Source organism: Mauremys mutica, chromosome 2 (assembly GCF_020497125.1).
Source record: "Mauremys mutica isolate MM-2020 ecotype Southern chromosome 2, ASM2049712v1, whole genome shotgun sequence".
Lineage (NCBI taxonomy): Eukaryota > Metazoa > Chordata > Testudines > Geoemydidae > Mauremys > Mauremys mutica.
The window spans coordinates 45,508,512-45,528,798 of NC_059073.1; the positions used below are offsets into that span (position 1 = coordinate 45,508,512).

Here is a 20,287-nt window from a genome sequence, read left to right on the forward strand (position 1 = left end):
TCCTCCCTCAATGATGAAGGCAAACTAGTAATTAGGCCCTCTCTCTTCAAGCTGCAGTGGATGCGGCTGGTACAACGTCTAGAGCTATAGCTATGGTCATACTTATGAGGTGTGAATCTTGGCTCCACTCTTCAGAGTTCCCCAGGGAGATCCAGAATACCATTGAGGGCTTCCTCTTTGACAAGTCTAATCTCTTGAGCAAAAAGACTGACATGTCTTTGCACTCACTAAAGACTCCAGGAGAACTCTCCACTCCCAGGCTTTTATGCCCTGAAGAGAAAACACCAGAAACAGGTAAATAAGCCAAGATCTTTTCCTCAGCTGTTTTATCTCCAGCACCCTTATGAGCTGCCATGTAAATGTCAAAGGGTACAAAGACCTAGATATACTGTTTCCTCCACCTGAACCACAGCTGCTCAGCCTCACCCACAAACCAAGGGTTACTTTTGATGATGTGACACTTCATAACCATGTACCTCTATTGATGCCATTCCTTACTGCCTCCCAAACTCTTGATGAGTGCCTCATCCTTTTGTCCACAACTGGAGGGCAGTAACAACAAAGAAGTGAGTATTGAGATCATCCACTCTGGCTACACCATTGAGTTTCTCTCTCCTCCTCTGCACAAATCTCTTTCCCAGCCCGTCTTCAAAGACCATTTTCACAAGGAGATCCTCTGTCTGAAGGTGGATACTCTCCTACAGCACAGGGCTACAGAGGAAGTGCACCTCAATATCCAGGGAAAGGATTCTAATCTCAATATTTCATAGATCCCAAGAAAAAAGGAAGATGGAGATCCATTCTTGACCTACATCAGCTGAATATCTTTATTTGCAAATCCCAATTCTGTGTGGTCATACTGGCCACAGTAATCCCCTCCCTAGAGAAGAGCATATGGTTTGAGGCTCCCGATATGAAAGGTGCTTACTTTCAAGGGGACATTCATCCAACCCACAGAAGGTTCCTCAGATTTCTGGTAGAACAAGAGTACTACCTGTTCAGAGTACTCCCATTCATGCTGGCAACAATGCCCAGGGTCCTCATGAAGATCCTCTCAGTGGTGGCAGCCCAGATGAGACAGAACAGCTGTACCATTTTCCTGTACCTGGACATTTGACTCCTAATGGGCAGATCCAATCAGGAGGTCCAGCTGGTGACCCTATTCTTACTCCATCTTCTGGCATGCTTGGGAGTCATTGTAAACAAAGAATAATCTACATTGACTCCTGCAAAAATCACGGGTTTTATAAGAGCGACCCTAGTCTCAGCCTCAGCAAAGGTCTACCTCCCTGTGGACAGATTCCAGGCCACGAACCACCTAAAAAGTCAGATCACCCTCAAACTTCAAACCACAGTCAAGGTCCAGTCTTTCCCTGCCAGGCCATATGGCTTCATGTACCTGTGTAACACTGTTCACCAGGCTTTACCTTCATTGTCTACAGGACTGGCTCAAGTCTATTTACTCACCAAACAGGGACTGCATGAATACAAGGTAACAATCCCCGCCAAGGTTACAACTTCTCTTGTAAGGTGAATGAACCTGGAACAAGTGTCAGAGTCCCTTTCTTTCCATCCATACTCAATGCAACCATAATTGTGGACACATCCCTCATAGATGCACAGCCCATGTGGGCAGGACACAAGGCATGTTGACTCCCGGAATGGCCAGGATGCATATCAGTCTTCTAAAATTAAGGACTGTCTGCCTAGCCTGTTAATGCAGTGTTTAATTTGTGGCAGCCCCAGCACCTCTGGGCTTGCCACGTCAGTTATGAAAGAAAAAAAATTGCTTGAGTCCCAACACCTAAATGCTTGACCCTGGCACCTCTTTCATTACAAATTAAGCACTGCTGCTTAGGCCTCCACCCAGACTCCTCCCACTTATACAGTCCCATCGTATGTAGATAATTTCAGACAACATGATGACCTTCTGTATAGCAAACACAGTGGAGTGAAGTATCAGAGGGGTAGCTGTGTTAGTCTGGATCTGTAAAAGCAGCAAAGAGTCCTGTGGCACCATATAGACTAACAGAAGTTTTGGAGCATGAGCTTTCGTGGGTGAATACCCACTTCGTCGGATGCATGTAGTGGAAATTTCCAGGGGCAGGTATATATATGCAAGCAAGAAGCAGGCTGGAGATAACGAGGTTAGTTCAATGAGGGAGGATGAGGCCCTCTTCTAGCAGTTGAGGTGTGAAAACCAAGGGAGGAGAAACTGGTTTTGTAATTGGCAAGCCATTCACAGTCTTTGTTTAATCCTGAGCTGATGGTGTCAAATTTGCAGATGAACTGAAGCTCAGCAGTTTCTCTTTGAAGTCTGGTCCTGACGTTTTTTTGCTGCAGGATGGCCACCTTAAGATCTGCTATAGTGTGGCCAGGGAGGTTGAAGTGTTCTCCTACAGGTTTTTGTATATTGCCATTCCTAATATCTGATTTGTGTCCATTTATCCTTTTCCGTAGAGACTGTCCAGTTTGGCCGATGTACATAGCAGAGGGGCATTGCTGGCATATGATGGCGTATATTACATTGGTGGACGTGCAGGTGAATGAACCGGTGATGGTGTGGCAGATCTGGTTAGGTCCTGTGATGGTGTCGCTGGTGTAGATATGTGGGCAGAGTTGGCATCGAGGTTTGTTGCATGGATTGGTTCCTGAGTTAGAGTTACTATGGTGCGGTGTGCAGTTATTGGTGAGAATATGCTTCAGGTTGGCAGGTTGTCTGTGGGCGAGGACTGGCCTGCCACCCAAGGCCTGTGACAGTGTGGGATCATTGTCCAGGATGGGTTGTAGATCCCTGATGATGCATTGGAGAGGTTTTAGCTGGGGACTGTATGAGATGGCCAGTGGAGTCCTGTTGGTTTCTTTCCAGGAGGAGGCTTCTGGATACACGTCTGGCTCTGTTGATCTGTTTCCTTATTTCCTCGTGTGGGTATTGTAGTTTTGAGAATGCTTGGTGGAGATTTTGTAGGTGTTGGTCTCTGTCTGAGGGGTTAGAGCAGATGCAGTTGTACCTCAGTGCTTGGCTGTAGACAATGGATCATGTGGTGTGCCCGGCATGGAAGCTGGAGGCATGAAGGTAGGCATAGCGGTCGGTAGGTTTTCGGTATAGGGTGGTGTTAATGTGACCGTCATTTATTTGCACCATGGTGTCAAGGAAGTGGACCTCCCGTGTAGATTGGTCCAGGCTGAGGTTGATGGTGGGGTGGAAGCTGTTGAAATCGTGGTGGAATTTTTCCTGAGTCTCCTTCCCATGGGTCCAGATGATGAAGATGTCATCAATGTTGCGTAGGTAGAGAAGGGGCGTGAGTGGACGAGAGCTGAGGAAGCGTTGTTCCAGGTCAGCCATAAAAATGTTGGCATATTGTGGGGCCATGCGGGTGCCCATAGCGGTGCCACTGATCTGGAGATATATATTGTCATCAAATTTGAAATAGTTGTGTGTGAGGATAAAGGCACAGAGCTCAGCAACCAGTTGTGCTGTGGCATCATCAGGGATACTGTTTCTGACAGCTTGTATTCCATCTGTGTGTGGGATGTTTGTGTAGAGAGCCTCTACATCCATGGTGGCTAGGATGGTGTTTTCTGGAAGGTCACCAATGCATTGTAGTTTCCTCAGGAAATCAGTGTTGTCACGGAGATAGCTGGGAGTGCTGGTGGCATAGGGTCTGAGTAGAGAGTCCACATATCCAGACAGTCCTTCAGTGAGAGTGCCAATGCCCGAGATGATGTGGCATCCAGGATTTCCGGGTTTGTGGATCTTGGGTAGTAGATAGAATAACCCTGGTCGGGGCTCTAAGAGTATGTTGATTTGTTCCAGTGTTAGTGTAGGGAGTGTCCTGAGTAGATGGTGCAGTTTCTTAGTGTATTCCTCAGTGGGATCTGAGGGAAGTGGCCTGTAAAATTTAGTATTGGAGAGTTGTCTGGCGGTCTCCTTTTGGTAGTCAGACCTGTTCATGATGACAACAGCACCTCCTTTATCAGCCTCTTTGATTATAATGTCAGGGTGGTTTCTGAGGCTGTGGATGGCATTGCGTTCTGCACGACTTAGGTTATGAGGCAAGCAATGTTGTTTCTCCACAGTTTCTGCCTGTGCATGTCGGCGGACCTATGTATAGGTCCAGACTGTCATTTCGACCCTCAGGAGGAGTCCATGTGGAGTTCTTCTTCTTGTGCTGTTGGTAGGAGGGTAACTGTGTATCAGTGGGCTGTTCAGTGTTATCCTGAAAGTATTCTTTGAGTCGGAGACGGCGAAAGTAGGCTTCCAGATCACCGCAGAACTGTATCATGTTTGTGGGGGTGGCAGCGCAGAAAGAGAGTCCCCGAGATAGGACAGACTTTTCTTCTGGGCTGTGTGTGTGGTTGGATAGATTGACGATATTGCTGGGTGGGTTAGGGGTACCACGGTTGTGGCCCCATGTGGCAGGTAGGAGTTTAGACAGCTTACAGTCCTTTTTCCTTTGTAGAGAGGTGAAGTGAGTAATGTAGATCTCCTGTCTTATTTTAGTGAAGTCCGTTTGTATGGAAGTTTGGTTATTTATGAGAGTCTCCTGGTTGGAGAACTCTTTTTTGATGTTTTCCTGTTTGCTGTATAGGATGCTGATCAGGTGGTTCCTCAGTTTCTTTGATAGAGTATGGCATAATCTCTCACTGTGGTCTGTGTAGTATGTAGATAGCAGTGGATTTTTTACCTTTAGTCCATTTGGTATGATGTCCATCCGTTTGCATTTGGAAAGGAAGATGATATCTGTCTGTATTTGTGCAAGTTTCTTCATGAGGTTGATGGATTTCCACTCCATACGGCTAAATGCAGTGCCTTGCATGGTGTCAAGTATCAGAAGGGTAGCCGTGTTAGTCTGGATCTGTAAAAGCAGCAAAGAGTCCTGTGGCACCTCTTCTCCATGTAAAGGGAGAAGAAATCTCTTCTCCCTGTAAAGGCAGTCAATTTATGGAACTGGTGCAGCAGGAAACCACATCATGGTCTCGGCAACATACCTGACAGGTGCGCAGAACTCTCTGGTGGACAAAATTAGGACACCATTCCATCCTGAATGAAATCTTCACCTGGTGAGGAATGCCATCTTGCCTTCCAGATGAACAAGAACTTCAACCTAACCTGCTCCAGAGCAGCACTAAGCTGGGACTTCAGGGGTGGTTCCCTTTTATTGTCTTGGACAGACCACCTGAGATACACCTTTCATTCCATCCCATCCCACGTCTACTACAGTTTTTGTGAAAGATTCATCACAACAAAGCTTGAGTCATTCTCATCACACCTAACTGGCCTAGACAAATCTAGTTTCCCAATCTTTTACCCATTTTCTCATCAGGATCTGAACCTTCTCAAATTGTTAACTCAGTAATATCAAACATGCCAACTCAGATCCTCTTCATCTCACAGCCTGGTTTTTGGATGGGTGTCAGACCTAGAGCATCCATGTTCAGAGGCTGTTCAGACTGTTCCCAGTTAAAGCAGAAATGCTCCATCAGAAAATTCTGTCTAGCTAAATGGAGATGTTTCTCTGCTTGGATACAACAGAACCAGTTGTCCCCAGAAAAAGTAGGTATTCATGCTATGTCAGACTATTTCCTCATTCTCAAGACATCGTGTCTTCCTTTTAGCTCCCTTTGGGTCCATTTAGCAGCAACCAGTGCCTTTCATCCTTTGGTAGAAACATAGAATTATAGAAGTGTAGGACTGGAAGGGACCTCAATAGGACATCTAGTCCAGTCCCCTGCATTCAAGGCAGGACTAACTAATAACTAGAGTATTCCTCATAGCTGTTTGTCTAACCTGCTTTTAAAAATCTCCAATCACAGATTCCACATCCTCTCTAGGCAATTTGTTCCAGTGCTTAACTATCCTGATAGTTAGGAAGTTTTTCCTAACGTCCAACCTAATCCTCCCTTACTGCAATTTAAGCCTATTGCTTCTTGTCCTATCCTCAGAGGTTAAGGAGAACAATTTTTCATTGTCCCCTTTCTAACAATCTTGTGTGTACTTGAAAACTGTTATCATGGCCCCCCTCAGTATTCTCTTCTTCAGACTAAACAAACCCATTTTTTTCAATTCTTCCTCATAGGTCATGTTTTCTAGGCCTTTAATATTTTTTGTTGCTCTCTTCTGGACTTTCTCCAATTTGTCCATGTCTTTCCTGAAATGTGGTGCACAGAACTGAAAGACTAAATTATATTTTTACTCACGCGAAACAGTCAAATTCCTGAAAGATCTCATTAGGACCTTCTCCCCTGGTGAGAAACCAGCACTGCAATAAGATCTCCATCCTGTACTCCAATACTTACCAGATCACGCTTTGAACTGTTAGCCATGTGTTCCATGTCCCACCGGTCCATGATGGTCTCCTTCCTAGTCGCCTTCACATCAGCTAGAAGGGTGAGTGAACTGGGAGCACTTGTGGATGACCCGCAATACACCACATTTCAGAGGGAGGTTTCTCTTTGCCTCCTCCTGAAAATCATGCCTAAGATAATTTCTGAGTTACACATAAATCGGCCTATTCACCTACTGGTATTCTTTTCAAAACCTCATGCTTCCAATGAGGAGAAGAGACTTCTCTCTCTCAATGTCAAGCAGGCTTTAGTGTTCTATCTGCAAAGAACTAAACCAGTTAGGAAAATGCCTAGACTATTCGTCGCTATAGCAGACTGACTGCAGGGACAAGCATTATCTGCTCAGAGACTCTTGCAGTGGGTCTCCGGCTATATCATTCTTTATCATCAGCTGATGCGTATTCCTCCCCCAGTGGGGGTAAGGGCCTGTTACGCTAGAGCACAGGCAACCTCAATAGGATCTCTTCAAGAAGCACTTATACTGGACATATGAAAGGCAGCAATCTGAAATTCTGTCCATACTTCACGGAACATTACCCTTTAATTCAGGCCTCTTCTGCAGATGCAGCTGTTGGGACAGCAGTATTATACACTATATACCAGCTGCATTCTTGTACCTCCTCCTGTTTGAATACTGCTTATCAATCAACAATGTGTGGAATACACCTAGGGACCACCACTTGAAGAAATTGAGGTTACTTAGCTATAACTGGAGGTTCTTTGAGATGTGTGGTCCCAATTTGTATTCCACTACATGTCAGTCTTCCCTCTGTTTCAGATCCTATCTGATTCAGGGTAAGAGAAGGAACTGGAGAGATGTTGGTCTGTACCAACCCTTAAACTCTCAGGTTATGTCTACACTACAGGATTATTCCGATTTTACAGAAACCGGTTTTTGGAAACAGATTGTATAAAGTCAAGTGCACGCGGCCACACTAAGCACATTAATTCGGCCATGTGCGTCCATGTACCGAGGCTAGCGTCGATTTCCGGAGCGTTGCACTGTGGGTAGCTATCCCATAGCTATCCCATAGTTCCTGCAGTCTCCCCTGCCCATTGGAATTCTGGGTTGAGATCACAATGCATGATGGGGCAAAAACAGTGTCGCGGGAGATTCTGGGTAAATGTCATCAGTCAATCCTACCTCCGTGAAAGCAACGGCAGACAATCATTTCGTGCCCTTTTCCCTGGATTGCCCTGGCAGATGCCATAGCACGGCAACCATGGAGCCTGTTTAGCCTTTTTTCACTGTCACCGTATGTGTACTGGATGCTGCTGACAGACGTGGTACTGCAGTGCTACACAGCAGCCTTTGCAAGTTAGCAGAGACGGTTACCAGCCCTACTGTACCGTCTGCTGCCTTGCAAGTTGATAATGACGGTTACCAGTCATATTGTACCGTCTGCTGCTGTCATGGGTGCTCCTGGCTGGCCTCGGTGAGGTCGGCCGGGGGCGCATGGACAAAAATGGGAATGACTCCCCAGGTCATTCCCTTCTTTAAGTTTTGTCTAATGGAGAGTCAGTCCTGCCTAGAATATCAGGCAAGCCTACTGAAAAACCAGAGAGGAAAACAGCCGCTCCGGGTCAGAGCCCCAGACATCCCGCAGAAATGATGAGCTGCATGCCATTCTAGGAAGTGCCCCTGCAATAACCCCACCCGTTGCTTCCCTCCTCCCTCACCCCTCCTGGGCTACCGTGGCAGTTATCCCCCAATTTGTGTGATGAAGTAATAAAGAACGCATGAATAAGAAACAACACTGACGTTATTGCCTCTGCAAGCAGAGATAAAGTGGGGGGGGGCAGCCTCCAGCTGCTATGATATTCCAGGCAGGACTGAATCTCCAGGAGACAAAGCTTAAAGAAGAGAATGACCGGGAGTCATTTCCCATTTTTGCCCAGGTGCCCCCGGCCGACCTCACCAAGGCCAGCAAGGAGCACTCACGGTATGATGATGACGGCTATCAGTCATATTGCACTGTCTGTCATCAGGAAGGGAAGGGAATGCTGCTGTGTAGCGCTGCAGCACCGCGTCTGCCAGCAGCATCCAGTAGACATATGGTGACATTGAAAAAAGGTGAGAAACAATTTTTTTCCCTTTTCTTTCACGGGGGGCGCTGATGACATATACCCTGAACCACCCGCGACAATGTTTTTGACCCTTCAGGCTTTGGGAGCTCAGCCAAGAATGCAAATGGTTTTCGGAGAGTGCGGGAACTGTGGGATAGCTAGAGTCCTCAGTCCCCCCCCCTCCCTCCGTGAGCATCCATTTGATTTTTTGGCTTTCCGTTACGCTTGTCTCAGCTCCTTAAGTTTCACGCAGCACTGTGTTGAGTCCCTATTGTGGCCTCGGTCTATCATAGCCTTGGAGATTTTTTCAAATGCTTTGGCATTTCATCTTTTGGAACGGAGTTCTGATAAAACAGATTTATCTCCTCATACAGAGATCAGATTCAGTATCTTCCGTATGGTCCATGCTGGAGCTCTTTTTTGATCCTGGGACGGCATGCTCACCTGTGCTGATCGGTGCTCCACGGTGGGCAAACAGGAAATGAAATTCAAAAGTTCGCAGGGCTTTTCCTGTCTACCTGGCCAGTGCATCCAAGTTCAGATTGCTGTCCAGAGCGGTCACAATGGTGCACTGTGGGATAGCGCCCGGAGACCAATACCGTTGAATTGCGGCCACACTAACCCTAATCCAAAATGGCAATACCGATTTCAGCGCTACTCCCCTTGTTGGGGAGGAGTACAGATATCGATATTAAGAGCCCTTTATATCGATATAAAGGGCCTCGTTGTGTGGACGGGTGCAGGTTTAATGCGATTTAACGCTGCTAAATTCGATATAAACTCGTAGTGTAGACCAGGCCTCAGTGTGGTGCATGAGTGGAGCAACTGTGCTGGCATGAACTAACGGACACTACCTGATAGAAATCTCTTGTCTCAGGAGCATTGAACACATGTGTACCCACATGTGAAATACAGATAGAGACCACACATCTTAAAGAACCTCCAGTTACAGTAAGTAACTGTCATATTTCTTCAAAATGGAAAAAGAAAAGAGCTAAATAAGAAAACAAGGCAAAACAAGATTACAAATTCATGACTAGTTGAGTCACAATAACTAGATATACAATCTAATGAGTCAGGATACAATAGTTAGTTAAGAACTTCAAAGTTCTTACTATTATTGTCAATTTTAAACTCTGTTGTATTCAGCAATCATATTTACTATCAATTTCAAGAAAAAAACTCTGAAATGTGAAAAAGTACATACTGAAATATTTTTTCTTCACCTAGGCACTCCAATTCAAAATGACCTGCAAGAATTTTATGCATTAATAGAGTTTGTAAATCCAGGAATACTTGGTTCTTTGTCCACATACAGAAAAATATATGAGGAGCCTATTATTCAGTCCCGAGAGCCTTCAGCGACAAAGGTACATAATTTAAAAACAAGAATTCAGTCCATAGAATATAATTCATAAGGAGAGTTAGAAAATTCATCTTCTAGAGAGTCAAATGTAATTTAGACTGTTTTCTTCTTTAATGCATAAACTATGGCTGAGATTTTTCAAACAAGCCTGATTCCCTTGGGCTCCTCTGAAAATTCCAGTATTAAAACATAAGTAAGTTCATGTAATACTCACAGCGTGATTTCTCTGGGCATTTCTTTCTTTTATGTCAGACAAGGTGGGTGAGGTAATAGCTTTTATTGCCAACTTCTGTTAGGCCTTGTCTACCCTGGCAAGTTACTGCGCAGTAAAGCAGCTTTCTGTGATGTAACTCCTGAGGAGTACACACTGCCAAGCCACTGTGCAGAAACTCCTCAGTTGCAGTGTGGCAAAAAAACCACCTCGAGGAGAGTCATAATGCTTACAGCGCTGATGTTCCTGCACTGCATTGTGAGTGTAAACACATCAGTTGCTTTCAGTGCTGTAATTGGCCTCCAAAAGTGTCCCATAATCCTGCAAGTGGCCGCTCTGCTCATTGGTTTGAACTCTGGCTGGCTGCCCTGAAGGCATGTACCTCTTTCGAAGCTCTGTTTCTGACAGCCCTGCATGCTGTGCTGATCTGCTCCAGGACACAAAGCAAACCCTTATTGTGGAATGCTCGTGCTGTTGAACACAGAGGCAGGTGTGTGTGTGTGTGTGTGTGTGTGAGACAGACAGACAGATAGCTGTGCAAAGAGCTGGTGAGGGAGGCAGGGGCTGATGTCGGGGTTTCTCCCCCACCTCAGGACTGGTTGCTTCCTGCCGCTGTCTGAACTTACAAGACAGCATGCTGACACACTCTCTGTCCCCCAAAACACAGTCTCTCCCGCCCTGCCCCATACACACTCTCCCTGTCTCACACACTCCCCTCTCCTCTTCAGTTGAAAAGCGGCTGGCAATGTAGTAGGATGCCCATGGAACAATGGGATTGGGAAGCCTGCATCACGTGATGCTGTGCCTGTCCCATGAGGCATTGCAAACCCTTCCCAAAGCACCCTGCGGCCAGTTGCACAGCGGGATAGCTACCACAATGCACTGCTCTCTTTGCTGTTGCAAGAGCTGCTAATGTGGATGCACTCCACCATCAAAAGGAGCACAGTGTGGACATGCAACAGCGGTTTAATTCCAGCGCCTTAATAAAAATGGTATAACTTGTTGCACAAAAACTCTGCAGTGTAGACATACCTTTAGTGTGAGAGACAAGATTTTGAACTACTGAGAGGTCTTCCTCAGGTCTGGGAATGGTACTCAGTGTCACAGCTAAATAAGAGATCAAACAGATAGAATATGTGCTAACTACTTGCACTAAACTAAGGGACCATTCAAGGTGACCATTCAAGGCCCGTTAACACCCCTGTAGTCATAGGACAAAAAGAGGAGTTAGTGGGTTACAGATTGTTGTAATAAGCCAATTTGCCTGTTATAATAAAACACTGGATTTATGGCTTATTGCAGCAACATTTACTTTGCCATGAGTGCAGGTGACTGGACTAGTTGAACTCTTGCGGTCCCTTCTAGTCCTACAATTCTATCAGTCTATATTTACATGTGACATGCTGAGTACCTTTCCCAGACCTAAGGAACAGCTCTGTTGTTGTGTCTACACAGCAATGTAAGCCTAGGGTTAGTGGGACTTGAGTTAGCTGACCTGTGTCAGGGAACCCTGGGCTTGAGCGTCTACATTCCATTTTTTTATCCGAGGTAAAGAATTTTCTGACCCGTGCTCGAATCTAGGGCTCTGGCATCCACACTGAAGTATACAGACCCAAGTCAAAGTAAACATATCCCAAAGTGCATAGAGCCCCCTCATCCCCAGTGTCAACACTCTAGCCCTAGGAATGTGGTGGTGCACTGTGGGAAAACCCTATTGCTCATCCTATTTCCTAAATGTGGCGGTGCTATTGATGGGACTCAGGTGCCCATAAGGAGCACGAGTACGTAAACCGCATAATTAGCTCCTTTGGTGACCGTCTCAATAGAATAATGGCAGTTTGAGAAGGCTTTATACTGAACTACCATCTAATCTGAAACTTGGGCTCTCCAGCTGTAGGCTAAATTACATTTACAGAAAAATGCCCATGTGCATCTGTTCTGAGGATAATTAGGATATCTGTCTCTATGGCAATCACATTATTAAAATGAAACTTGGTTGGTTTTTTATTTATTTTTGTCTATTTTGAAGTTTGACATAAAATTAAGGTATCAAAGCATAAACACAAACTCACGCCTCAGCCTGGCTGTTGCCAGCTGCGGAGCGGTGAAGTGCACCCCCAGGACTTGGGGTGCAGTGTGCTTCAACAACCCCCGGAGATCACTTATCTCTGCCCCCACCGCACCCCAGGAGGCAGGGATAAGGGATCCTCAGAAGGCTGCAGGGAAGTTTTGGGGCTGGTTCTCATTCACCGCCCTCACAGTGCATGCAGCCCAGGTATCCTAACACATGCAGGGAGGGTAGGAGGGGCCAAGATAGCAGAGTGGGGACCAAACACCACCCTGCAGGGAGGGGGAGTGCCTGAGGTCCCAGTTCAGCACAGCCAGGGGAGGGATGACTTGCAACATCCCTGTGGCCAGGAGCCATCTCTCACCTGTTATATTTGCTCCCTGCTCTGGGAGAGCTCCATGTAGCAGAGAGAAGAAGCCAGAGTAAGAAGGGGAAGTATGTTCAGCCAGGCAGTAATCATACTTCTGGCTGCTGTATTGGCTGCCTGCAGTGTTGCTCCTCTGCCTCCAGGAGCTCTGGGATGCATCCAGAGGACTTCTGGGCTCTGAATCAAGCCGGGGCCACATGCACGCAGAAAAGCACTAGGACTCGGACCCTAGGTCCCAGCTTAACATGAGCTCAAACCCTCCAGCCCTGGGACCCTGTGTCTGAACCCTAGGTTATCAAATTTGCAGTGTGGATGCAAGGGGGGTTTGGCTCAAGCTCTGGTTCAGACCTAGGCTTAAATTGCTGTGTTGACATACCCTTTGTAGCTCAAAAGCTTGTCTCTCTCGCCAGTGGAACCTGGTCCAGTAAAAGATACTACCTCACCTACCTGGTCTCTTTAATATCCTGGGACTGACATGGCTACAACACCACTTTTTTTCGTGTGTCAGACTCTGTGACCCCAATTCAGTGTGTTCCAGCCTGGAACATAGGACCAAGGGGGTACCAAACTAGTTGGGTGGGGAGGGCATTGTAATTTGGTCTAGGGCAGCTGTGGTAACTCAGACTTCTCAGCCTCCTATTTGAAATTAGAGTTAAATGCTGTTATTTAATCAACTGTATTGGAATTATTTAAATGTTTAAGGTGTATATAATGTTGAGTTTTTAGAAGACCTGTTTTATTGAATAAATATTTTATGGATTATTGATTAGATAATGATCTTAGATGGTAGGAACAATGAATCTAAACAATTGGTTATCATTCACTCCAGTTAATTGAAGGGCTCCACATATAGCTTTGTTCTACCACTGTCCAAATGTCTACAGGCGAGTCTCATCTTACACGGGGTTCCGTTCCGCGGTTAGCGCGTAAAGCGAAAACTGTGTATAGTCAAAATTACATTGAGTTGAATGGCAGGCGGAATCGCCCGCACTACAGAAATAGTATTTAAATTGTTATTTTTCTCTTTTTGTTTTTTTGTTTTTGCCGACCGCGTAAAGCTGAAATCGTGCATGTTAAATGCGCATAAGATGCGACAGACCTGTACAACGTTTCTTTCCTTTTAGGTGCTGCATAAATTTGTCCTTGCGAACCCCACAAAAATGGTCACTTTCATGCCATCTTCCATCTCCTCAGCCTGTTCACCTGCCATTGTAGCAGTCTGGCAGGAAGGGGACTGTGTGATTGGCTGGAGAAGGGAGAGGGCATATAGTGACATGAGGGGAAGAAGGGGGATGAAGCACTTGGAGGGATTGAATGGAGATATAATTCTTCACTTCTACAGTTCTGAGGAGCTTCTCATGGCAGTTGTCTTCCTCTGCTACTTTGTGAAGGAGTGGAGCTTCTGGCACGGTTTGGGAGTCTGAGGGCTGGTCTACACTACAGACCTTGATCAGTATAACTATGTTGCTCAGGGGTGTGAAAAATCCACACCCTGGAGCAACATAGTTATACCAACATAAACCCCCATGTAAACAGTGCTATGTTGGTGGGAGAACTTCTCCCACCAACATAGCTACCGCCTCTCCTAGAGGTGGATTAATTCTCTCCTGTCAGTGTAGAGCATTTTCATTAAAGTTCTACAGTGGTTTATTTGGTAGTTTGCTCCAGTTGGTGTAAATGCACCTATGCAGCATTTTAAGCGTAGATATGCTCTGAGATGGCAGTCATTTCCTTTACTCTCTCTAAGGGCATGTCTTCACTAGTAACGTTAAAGCACTTTAACGTGGCTGTGCAGTCTGTATAGAGCTCTCCCAGCGCTATAAAAAAACCGTCTCCATGAGGGGCATAGCTACCAGCGCTGGGAGTGTGGCTCACAGTGCTGGTGCACTGTCTACACTGGCACTTTACAGCGCTGAAACTTGCAGCGCTCAGGGGTGTGTTTTTTCACACCCCTGAGTGAGAAAGTTGCAGCGCTGTAAAGTGCCAGTGTAGACAAGCCCTGAGACACTGTTTCAACTCCTGGACTGTCTGCCCATTCTACATTTTAGGAGCTGTACAAATTGTGATATGATGCCATTCATTTATCACTTCAGCATGGTTCTGTAGAATTCAGTGCAGCTTTGCTGCATAAATCAGGAACCTTGCCACATAATTTGAGTCTATAGTGGCTCATAGTGCATTAGCTCTTGCCTAGGTTAAGAGTTTAAAAACTCCTATGACAAATTGAGAAGGAACTAATCATTAAAACCCTGTGTCAGAAAGTGGTAAACTGTGTTCACTACTGCCTGATTAAGAATCTTATAGCAAAGAATTGTGATATAACTGAACATGCTTGTGAAGTCATATCTAAACCTCTGTTTGTTATATTAGGAAGAAAAGGAGTTAGGAGAGAAAAGAGCAGCAGAACTCACTCGCCTAACTGGACTGTTTATTCTTAGAAGAACACAAGAGATCATAAACAAATTTCTCCCACCGAAAAAGGAGAGCATACTTTTCTGCCGACCAACAGCCTTGCAGCTTGAACTCTATAGAAAACTACTTAGTTCTCGAGTCATTAGATCCTGCCTACAAGGAGTACTAGAAAACAGTCCTCATCTGATATGTATAGGAGCTTTGAAAAAACTCTGCAACCATCCCTGTCTTCTGTTTAAAGCCATAAAGGTATTTACTATATTTTGCTTCAACACAAATAATTAGACATTCCTACACAATAAAAGTCATTAAAATGAGTTACTGTTAAAAACTGTATCAGCGAAGTTCCACATATGCCCTCCCAAAATGATATGCTTTAGAGCTTTCAAAAAACCGAAACATTAGAAAGTCAGTTCTGTCAGTGTCATTAGGGTGGTGGTATCAAGTACTTCCAGCATTTCTGCTGTAATTTGATCATCTTCCACCACTTTGTTACTTTTCAGCTTTTTGACTGCACTTTGTAGTTCTGACATCTCTTGAACTGATGTTATTGTCAAGTTGATCAGGTTCATGTACTTAATCAAAATCTGGTATTAGGTGAGGGTTGGGTCTATTGAGGACGTATTTTAAGTGCTCTGCCCATCTGTTTTTCTGTTCTACCCTAATTGTAAGTTTTTCTATCTTTGCTTTTTACTGGCCCGTGTCCTGTTTTGAAATTTCCACACACTGTTTTAGTCGCTTGGAAAACAGCTCCATGGTTTCCTATCATAGCAGCAGCTTCAATGTCAACTGCTAGGTCTTCAATATATCTCCACATCTTTCTTTGCATTGCTTTTCACTGCTTTGCTTTCTTATACTCCTCCTCTGTCTTTTCCAGTTGTTCGTTTGCTCTTAGCCTTCAGGACTTTTCCTTTCAGTACTTTCCATATGCCACATCCAGTTCTTGTTCTGTCTGTGTTGATTTCTATCTACAACTGCTGCAGCTTGAATCACATTGTCTCTGAGCACTGCCTATTTTTCTTCAGGTCCAGTCAGTGTCTCATCTTCCTCTGCCACTGGTGATGCCTCAAATCTGTTCCTTAGTTCAAGTTAGAATTTCTTGCAGAAAAAAAGGCTGGATTCAGGCCCAAGAGATCCAGTGTAGATCAGATATTCATACTAAGGACCATCACAGAAGAATGTACAATGGCATGCTCCCCTCTTCATCAATTTAATTGATTTTTCAAAAGGCATTTGACAGCCTGCAAAGACAGGTGTACATTCATAGAATCATAGAATTGTAGGACTGGAAGGGAACTCCCAAGATCATCTAGTCCAGGCCCCTGCATTTAAGGCAGGACTAAGTATTATCTAGACCAGGCCTGCACAACTCGTAAAGCGGCGAGGGCCATATTACTCCAAAGAAAACAGCTGAGGGCCGAACCCCCCTGGTCCCACCAACCCCCCCCCCCCCCCAGCGCCGCCAAGCCCCCCTGAAACACACCTCCCCCAGCGCTGCCCAGCCCCCCTGAAATACTCCCCCACCCAGCACCGTCCACCCCGCAGAAACAAACCCTCCTTCCCCAGCGCTGCCGCACCAAAACAGCGGTATTGAACCTTAGTAATATGTTATAGCGGGCCCCTGAGGTAGTATAATTAAGGTTAAAAAAAAAAAGTCTTTTTGCTAGAAGTAGAATAAGATCTTCCTCCAACTTTGTAATCAATTGCCCTGTTGAATGAATGAGGTGTGAATGAGGAAGGCGTGGAAGGCAGCACCTCCAGACAGCTGCAACCCTTGGAGAGGGGATGGGAGCCAGACCAGATCAGTAGAACAAGTCAGCCACTGACTCCTCGCTCGCCTCCCCAGCCTGCCCCCTCCAGCTCACCTGCTCAGCCCCCACCACTGCCCACTCGCCTCCTCAGCCCCCCAATCCCCAGCTCGCCTCCTCACCCCCCGCCACTGCCCACCCACCTCTTCAGCCCCCCTCCCTCACCTGCCGCTTGCCTACTCACTCCCCATGGGCTGCACAGTGAGCCCACCTACTCATCCCCCGTGGGCCGCACAGTGAGCCCATGTGGGCCGCATGTTGTGCAGGCCTGATCTAGACCATCCCTGACAGGTGTTTGTCTAACCTGCTCTTAAAAACCTCCAATGACAGAGATTTCACAACCTCCCTAGACAATTTGTTCCAATGCTTAACTATCCTGACAGGAAGTTTTTCCTAATGTCCAACCTAAACTTCCCTTGCTGCAATTGAAGACCATTGCTTCTTGTCCTATCCTCAGAAGTTAAGAAAAACAATTTTTCTCCCTCCTCCTTGTAACCACATTTTATGTACTTGAAAACTGTTATCATGTCCCCTCTCAGTCTTCTCTTTTGTAGACTAAACAAACCCATTTTTTTCCAATCTTCCCTCATAGGTCATATTTTCTAGACCTGTAATCATTTTTGTTGTTCTTCTCTGGACTTTCTCCAATTTGTCCACATCTTTCCTGAAATGTGGCTCCCAGAACTGGACACAATACTCCAGTTGAGGCTGTATCAGTGCAGAGTAGAGTGGAAGAATTACTTCTCATGTCTTGCTTACAACACTCCTGCTATAACATCCTAGAATGATGTTTGCTTTTTTGCAACCGTGTTACACTGTCGATTCATATTTAGCTTGTCATCCACTATGAAACCCAGAACCCTTTTCACAATATTCCTTCCAAGGCAGTCATTTCCCATTTTGTATGTGTGCAACTGATTGTTCCTTCCTTAGTGGATTACTTTGCATTTGTCCTTATTGAATTTTATCCTACTTACTTCAGACCATTTCTCCATTTCATTTTGAATTTTAATGCTATCCTCCAAAGCACTTGCAACCCCTCCCAGCTTGGTATCATCCACAAGCTTTATAAGTGTACTCTCTATGCCATTATCTAAATAACTGATGGAAAATATTGAACTGAACTGAACTCAGGACCAATCCCTGTGGGACCCCACTCAATATCCCCTTCCAGATTGACACTGAACCAATGATAACTATTCTGTGGGAACAGTTTTCCAACCAGTTATGCACATACTTTATAGTAGCCCTGTCACCAGGGTCCCAGGGGCAGGGGGGTATGCTGAGATCGCTCAGTTAGGGAAAACTGCAAAGAATGGGGCAGACAATCCCCCAAACTGGTGGTTATTCTAATAGTTGGATTCACGAAGTCAGCAGCAAAACAGCTTCCACAATGCCTTTCTAGTTACCCAAAAGCCAAAAACACAGTTCTCTTAAAGCAACCCAGCCTTTAGGTTCCCACCCAGACAGCCAAGTCAAATATGATGAGGACTAGTGAAAATCTTGTTCATAATATAAAAAGGTCTACCAATCTCAAAGGATCAGACACATTACCCTCCAGGTTAATGAATATTTCAGATCTTACCCAAATACATGCTTACTGCCAATTCTTATTAACTAAACTAAAATTTATTTAAAAAAGAGAGAGTGACTATTGGTTAAAAAATCCTTACTCCAGGTCTCATCCTTGACTCGGGCGTCCAGCTTCTGACTCGAGCTCTGACCCTAGGCTCCTATTGCTAGCAACCGGCTCCTGCTCTAACCATTAGGCATGACATCTTGCCTCCAATACACATGACTGCCCATGCCCCACTCTATGAAAATTTGAGCAGCACAAAACCCACAAACAATAAGGGAATTAGAACTGACACAGCGAGCATGGATCTTACGAAGGCCAGTAACACTCTGACAGACCTAGTGGAAGCTCTGCAGACTTTACAGGCTCAGGTTTCCACTCTGTAGGTGCAGAACATGGGCCTGCAAGCTCAAGGCGTGTCACCTTCAGCTCCAACCCTTTCTTCCTGTGAGCCCAGGCTCAGGCAGGGGGACTGCCTGACAAGTTCAATGACAATCATGGCAAATTTTGTGGGTTCCTAAAACAGTGTCAGCACCTATTTTTGCTATGCCCATAGTTGTACCTAACTGACCAAGTCGGAGTGGGATTGATTATCAGCCTGTTAGCTGGCGAGGCCCTAGCTTGGGCCTTTCCACTCCTGGAAAAATCAAGCCCACTTCTGGAACAATTTGAGGACTTTGATCAAGTTGTGGCAGTGATCTTCAATGATGTAAGTCACGATCCTAAAGGTGAATCTGTGCTTCAGGTGTTGCAGCAGGGATACCAACCAGTTGTAAATATGCAGTGGAGTTCTGATGCTCAGTAGTAGACACCAAGTGTCATTTCTGGCTCGGCCTAAACAACAATATTAAAGATGAACCAGCATGGGTGGAAACCCTATCTAGCATGGATGCCTTAGTCAACCTATGTATCAAGGTTGATGACCACCTGACCAGCTCCCGCTAGCCCTGACAGCTCTGGCCCCCTTCTCCACTAGTCCCTTCTCCATAGCCCAAATCCCTGCAAATCAATCAGGTATGGCACTGCCTCTGGTATGGAGAAGAATCAACACGCGACATCAGGCCTATACCTACACTGTGGGGAACCGTGATGCTTTGGATCAAGCTGCCTTGCCAAAATCCACTTCTGCGTCCTGGTCAGGAAATGCCAAGCCCCAGCCCTGATAGGAGGATCCCCTCTCCCCAGAAGGCTGCACCAATGTTTGTCCACCGGTTTCTTGTTGATGCCCAATCAGCATTCAGCACATGCCCAACTTTCTTTTCAGCTCTGACACACTTCAATACCCGATACCAACCCACCCAGTGGACTTTGGTGCCTCAGGCAATTTTATAGAACTGGAGTTTGCCCAAGCGCACAAAATCTCCATACAGTGTAAGGACTCCCCCAAGTTAGTGGAGTCCACAGATGGGTCATTCCATTTATCAGGACTGGTCATCCACTAGATGGCTCCCTTAGAGGTAACTGCACTTTGAGGCTATTGAGAAATCCTCTAGTTTGGGCACTGCATTTATTAGTTGTCCTTGGCATCTCCTGGCTCATCTCCCATGGCCCGCGCATCTGCTGGTGGACACGCACAGTACACTTTGACTTCCCATTTTGCTTACAGTCCTGTTTCCCAAGAGCTGACCCAGGACCAGCACCTCTTTGTGGTGTACTTGGTCCTCCAAAGAATTCAAAAATGCAAAGAGAGAATCCAAAGGTGACTCTGACAACCCCCATAATGGCTCCCGGGATTCTTATTGAATATCAACACTATGCCAATGTGTTAACGAACGAAAGCCAACACCCTATCACCCCATTATAGCTACAACTGCCCCATCAGCCTTCAGGCAGGAGCAGAGGTTCCCTTCAGGCATGTTTATTCCCCTCTAAACGTGAACTACAGACATTCTGGAGCTATCTTGAGGAGAACTTACAGAAAGAGTTCATTCAATCCTCCATGTCCCCAGTAGGGTCCTTTGATCTTCTTTGTGGCAAAGAAATGTGGCTCCCTCTTGCTTTGTGTGGACTACTGAGCTCTGAACAAGATTACAATCTGAAACCAGTACATCTTACCACTTGTTA

General features: G+C 45.7%; 1 protein-coding gene across 9 annotated transcripts in view; it reads left to right on the plus strand.

Annotated features, from left to right (window-relative positions):
- The window catches only part of RAD54B (RAD54 homolog B), a 131,012-nt gene that overhangs the window by 88,219 nt on the left and 22,506 nt on the right, over window positions 1–20,287 (plus strand). For 8 of the 9 annotated variants that reach the window (XM_045007501.1, XM_045007502.1, XM_045007508.1 and 5 more), the window contains 2 exons: window positions 9,646–9,785; window positions 14,798–15,088. In XM_045007501.1, the coding sequence (XP_044863436.1) occupies window positions 9,646–9,785; window positions 14,798–15,088 (431 nt within the window). The remainder of the gene's footprint in view (window positions 1–9,645; window positions 9,786–14,797; window positions 15,089–20,287) is intronic. The other variant, XM_045007509.1, reaches the window with a different exon arrangement.